At 47.1% G+C, this 4,729-nt stretch overlaps 2 protein-coding genes across 2 annotated transcripts; both read right to left on the bottom strand.

The window, feature by feature from the left end:
• Positions 1 to 2,089: 2,089 nt before the first annotated feature.
• LOC137410115 (uncharacterized) lies at positions 2,090 to 2,527 on the bottom strand. The gene has a single exon (XM_068095698.1). The coding sequence runs from the start codon at positions 2,525 to 2,527 to the stop codon at positions 2,090 to 2,092; it is 438 nt and encodes a 145-aa protein (XP_067951799.1).
• A 709-nt stretch (positions 2,528 to 3,236) lies between these two features.
• Positions 3,237 to 4,118, bottom strand: LOC137410114 (uncharacterized). The gene has a single exon (XM_068095697.1). It carries the CDS (start codon positions 4,116 to 4,118, stop codon positions 3,237 to 3,239), a length of 882 nt encoding a protein of 293 aa, XP_067951798.1.
• Between the last annotated feature and the right edge of the window lie 611 nt (positions 4,119 to 4,729).

Raw genomic sequence — 4,729 nt, 5'->3', positions numbered from 1 at the left:
ATATTACAGGAAAAACATGTGCCTGAGTTCAAATCAATTTATTACTAAATAGTTCAAATAGTTTTCTATATATAATCTCTATAGTTTTCTATATATAATTTCTATCTACTAAATAGTTTTCTATGAATATATATAAATATATATATGAATATATGCGTGACATCAGATAACCTCAGATCGTAACCTCTGGACTGTTGAACCAGAGGTTACGACATCAGATCTTCTGCAACACAAATTATTTATTCCAAGATTTTAATACCTATAGATTGACACATACAACGACGATCGAGTAACTTTGAGAAATATATATAAATACAGTAAACTTGTGAAACTGAAATCAGAGTGCTCAATGCATAAAGCAGAGCTAAAACTAGCTGAAACAGTACTGACTGTAGCAAGAGTACATATATAAAAAAAATGTTTCCTCACCCCGGTTAATAAGTATGGGTGGTAATTTCTGTTCTAACTCGGGTCTCCTACCAGAGACCTGGGAGTTTGAGCATTCGCCTCAAGATCTTAGCTATTCTCAATAGCGCACTTTTCTGCAAGTTACCTGAGTTGATTGCTGTCAGTATTTGGGCAAGCCACATTTTATGCGCCGGTGTTATTGCGCCCAGTGCCCCAATGACTATTTAGATTACAGTTGTTCTTACATCCCAGCATTTTTCCATTTATTCTCCAAGAGGGATATATTTCTTTACCTTTTCTTTTTATTTGTTGGCTATATTGTAGTCATTGGTACTGCTATATATATTATAGTAGCCCTCTTGTTCTCCTTGTCCACCACCACTATATCTGGTTGGTTTGCTAGGACATGCTTGTCAGTCCGAATGTAGAAGTCCCAGAGGATCTTAGCGAGGTCATTTTCATTGACCTTACCAGGAGCTTCTCACCAGTGTTTTGGTTCATTAAGGCCATACTCATCACATAGACTTCTATACACAACACCTGCGACATGATTATGCCGCTCAGTGTATGCGTTTCCTGCTATCTGCTTGCATCCACTGATGATATGTTGGATTGTCTCAGGTGCATCTATGCACAGTCTGCATTTAGGATCGTCTCTAGTGTAATAGATTTTTGTTTGGAGTTGCCTTGTTGGGAGAACTTGCTCCTGGGCTGCCATGATTAGCGACTCTGTATTAGCTGCTAGGTTTCCTTTGTTCAGTCACATATATTTCTGGTGAAGATCACCAATTTTAGATATTTGTCAGTGGTAAGCACCATGAAGAGGTTTCGTGTGCCAGTCAATTTCCTCATCATCAGGGCAAAGGTCCATTGTAAGAGCAGCCGATTGAAATTCAGCTAGCAACTTATCTTAAGTGGCCATGGAGGCTGCATAGGCTTTGATGGTTTGTTGTTTCTCTTTCACTGTCTGCTGTACACTTTTGAGTCTGCTACCACCATTTTTTCTTCTGAGGTACAATCTAGTAATATCAGATTTTGGGTGGAGTGCCCCATGCATGGTCAGCAGTTTACGAGTTGCTATATGTGTTTCCTTGATGGCTTCCTCAATCCACTTAATTATGCTTGCTGGATATCTTATTACTGGCAGTGCGTAGGTATTTATTGCCATGACTTGGTCCTTGGCATTGAGCTGGCTCCATAGGACCTGCCAAAGGCGTTTCTTGTATTCGGTAATGGCTTTGTGACGTACCTCGGTTTCGTGGTTGACGTTGCTTTGCATAATCCCCAAGTACTTGTATTCTTCTTTTATATCTTTGATGGTACCATTTGGCATTCTTAGGCCATCTGTGAGCGTAAAATGGTCTTTCTTAGAAATTAGCCTTCCACATTTCTCAATACCGAAGGTTATTCCGATGTCCTTGCTGTATACTTTAGTGAAGTGTGTTAGCGAATCAATGTCCCTTTCTTTGTTAGCCTACAGCTTGATGTCATCCATGTAGAAGAGGTGGTTTATCTCGGTGCCGCTCTTAAACTGCTACCCATATTGAGTCTTTTCCCGCATATTGCCTAGAAGGTTTAGGCATATGCAGAAAAGCAGAGGTGATAAGGAATCACCTTGATAGATGCCTGGCTTAATTTTTACACTCGCCAGCTTTTTGCCGTTAGCCTCTAGTTCCGTCTTTCATTTGGTCATTGACATCTTAATGAATGCCACGAGAGCAGGGTGAACATTGTACATACTGAGGTACTCAAGTATCCAACTATGGGGAATTGAGGCATAGGTCTTTTTGTAGTCAATCCAAGCCATGGCAAGATTAGTATGCCTTCTCCTGCTGCCTTGACAGACCGTCCGATCCACCAGTAACTGATGTTTGGCTCTTCGGGTGTTGCGCCTAATTCCTTTCTGAATGCTGGCCATATATTGACTAATATGCTCTTCCAGTTTGTCTAGGACTATTCCTGAGAGCAGTTTCCAGGTGGTGGGCAAGTACGTTAATGGTCGATAGTTTTTGGGAATCGGCCCCTGTTTTAGATCTTTTATCAGAAGTACAGTTTGTCCTTTGGTCAGCCATTCCGGATGGTCACCTTTTTCTAATAGGCGTTCTATCTGCTTAGCCATTCTAGTGTGAAGTGATGTCAATTATTTCAACCGGTAGGCTTGAATCATGTCATGGCCAGGTGCTGCCTAGTTCTTCATATGCTGCACTCTGCACTTGATGTCCACTTCGATGATGGTGAATCCTTGCTAAGCCATGGTGTGTTGGTGGCTCTCTTTAAACCTCTTCAGCCAATCTGCAGTGGTGTTATGTGTAGTTTCTTTCTCCCAGATGTCCTTCCAGAACATCTGACCTGCCAGGGTCTTTTGTGGGTTGGTGGCTACCCTTTCCTCGCTGACTACTTGTCCCAAGTACCAAACTCATGGCTGCAGGAGCTCGCACTTGGGAGGTTTGAGCTTTAGTCCAGCTTCCTTCAAGTGCTGCAATACCTCCTCCAGCCGTTGCCAGTGGGTATCGAAGTCCGGGCAACGATGATGATGTCATCCAGTTATAGCAAGAGTGTCTTTCAGTGCAGTCCGAGCAGGACCCGCTCCATAAGCCACTGGAACATGGCCAGCAGCACCTTCCATTTCCAGAGCTTAGATCGGGTTGTGAAGGCAGACTTTCCTGTTCGTCTCTGTTCAGGGGTACCTGCCATTACCCGTTCACCAGGTCAAATGTGCTAAAAATAATGGCTGCCGGATAGGTCATCAAGGCTGTCGTCGATCCGGGGAGGGGGTAGACGTCTTGTGTGGTCACAGCGTTAAATTGCCGGTAGTCCACACGGAACCGTCATTTCTCGTCTTTTTTTCGGATTAATACTATCGGGGAGCTCCAAGCTCCCCCAGCTGGCTCGATTAACCCCCTGTCCAGCAGCTCTTGTACCTGCCACTCGTTCGCTGCCTCTTTTTTTTGCCCCAGCCGGTGGGGTAGCTGCCGGATGGGGCGAGTACCATCCTTCAACGGAATGGAGTCCTCCGCTTCGGAGGTACGACCCACATCTTCGTCTCTCCTGCTAAAGGTGTGCTGATAATGCACCAGTAGCTGCCCCAGCCGTGCCAGCTGGTCCAGCTCTTGGCAGTTCTTTTCGGCAGACAGGTAGAGATCCTTCAGGTGGTCTGGCACCTTTACACCTGGCATTGCTTCCATGCCTCCCAAGGCGGGCCTGGATCCAGATGAAAGTGGTTTGTCATCCACCTGATGGTCCTCTACTCCCGTGTAGCTGCTGACGACCGACCCTGCCCACAAGTGATAGGGTTGGTTTATGAGGTTGAGACACCTAGCTGTCATGCCTCCCTTCGGCTCATGCCGGTTAAAGCTGGCAGCCAGGGGCAGTCCACTGGGGCAACCCTCTATTAATCTGAGCGGGTAATTAATGACTCGGCAAAGCACTGTCATCTCCATCCTGGCAGGTACTACCACATCACGCAATATTTGCACTTTACTCAGGAACAACTTGCCCTGTCGGTCTGTGCAGGTCAAGAGATGACCCCGCATGGTCACGACGGGCTGCTCAAAGTTCATTGCGCACTGGTGAGCCACCAGGAAGGGCATCCTTGAGATAGTGTCCTTGCTTATCTGACTCACCACAAAGTCCTCCTCGGTATTTCCGTCCTGGAGTCGTACTGACAGTCGTACAACCCCGTAGAATGTCAGCCGGGTTCCATCGGCCATGAAGCCATTGCTATCACTATCTTCCAACAAGCTCCTGGTAGCCGGAGAGAGCTTATCGAACACATGTATTCTCAGGAGGTTCGTGGTGCACCCTGTGTCAATCAGAAACTAGGCGGGCTTCCCCTCCACCTTTCCTGGAATGAAGTAGCTCGCGGAGTGAGGCCGGCTCAGTGCTTGGGCTCTGACCAGCTCGGTGCCATTACAGGTACCTGCAACAGGTCCGGATACTCCTGGGCCTGAGCCCTGGGATTTTTGCAAAGAGGGTTCCAGTGCTTTGCTGGCGGTGAGCCCTGTCGCCTTTAAGGCAGGCTCCTCACCGGGCAAAGGGGGTCCCTTCCTTTGATCCGCCCTCCAGGGGCGTCCGAGGTCCCTCAGGTAGGAACTCGTTCTTGTGTCTCTCCATCGGGTTGCAGGGATACCAACAGGTTCGGCTAGCTGCTTCTCCTGTCTCCCTGGATTCCTCGGTTTTCGACCTCTCCGGTGTCTGGGGGCACCGGGGTCCGTCTCTTCGTCTTTGTGGACAGGAGTTGGGTCCAATTCTCCCAAAGACTCGTAGTAGTTCCAAAGAGGGACAAGTCCGGGTTGGTCTGGCCATGAGGGCAGCACAGCAC

Source organism: Watersipora subatra, unplaced genomic scaffold (assembly GCF_963576615.1).
Source record: "Watersipora subatra unplaced genomic scaffold, tzWatSuba1.1 SCAFFOLD_66, whole genome shotgun sequence".
In the NCBI taxonomy this organism is placed as follows: Eukaryota; Metazoa; Bryozoa; class Gymnolaemata; order Cheilostomatida; family Watersiporidae; genus Watersipora; species Watersipora subatra.
Note: the sequence above shows the minus strand (reverse complement) of the source record. Positions and strands in the feature narration are given on the sequence as shown.

Excerpts from the sequence above, each read along its gene's own strand:
- LOC137410115 (XM_068095698.1), bottom strand. The coding sequence starts at position 2,527 with ATGGCTAAGCAGATAGAACGCCTATTAGAAAAAGGTGACCATCCGGAA.
- LOC137410114 (XM_068095697.1), bottom strand. The coding sequence starts at position 4,118 with ATGGCCGATGGAACCCGGCTGACATTCTACGGGGTTGTACGACTGTCA.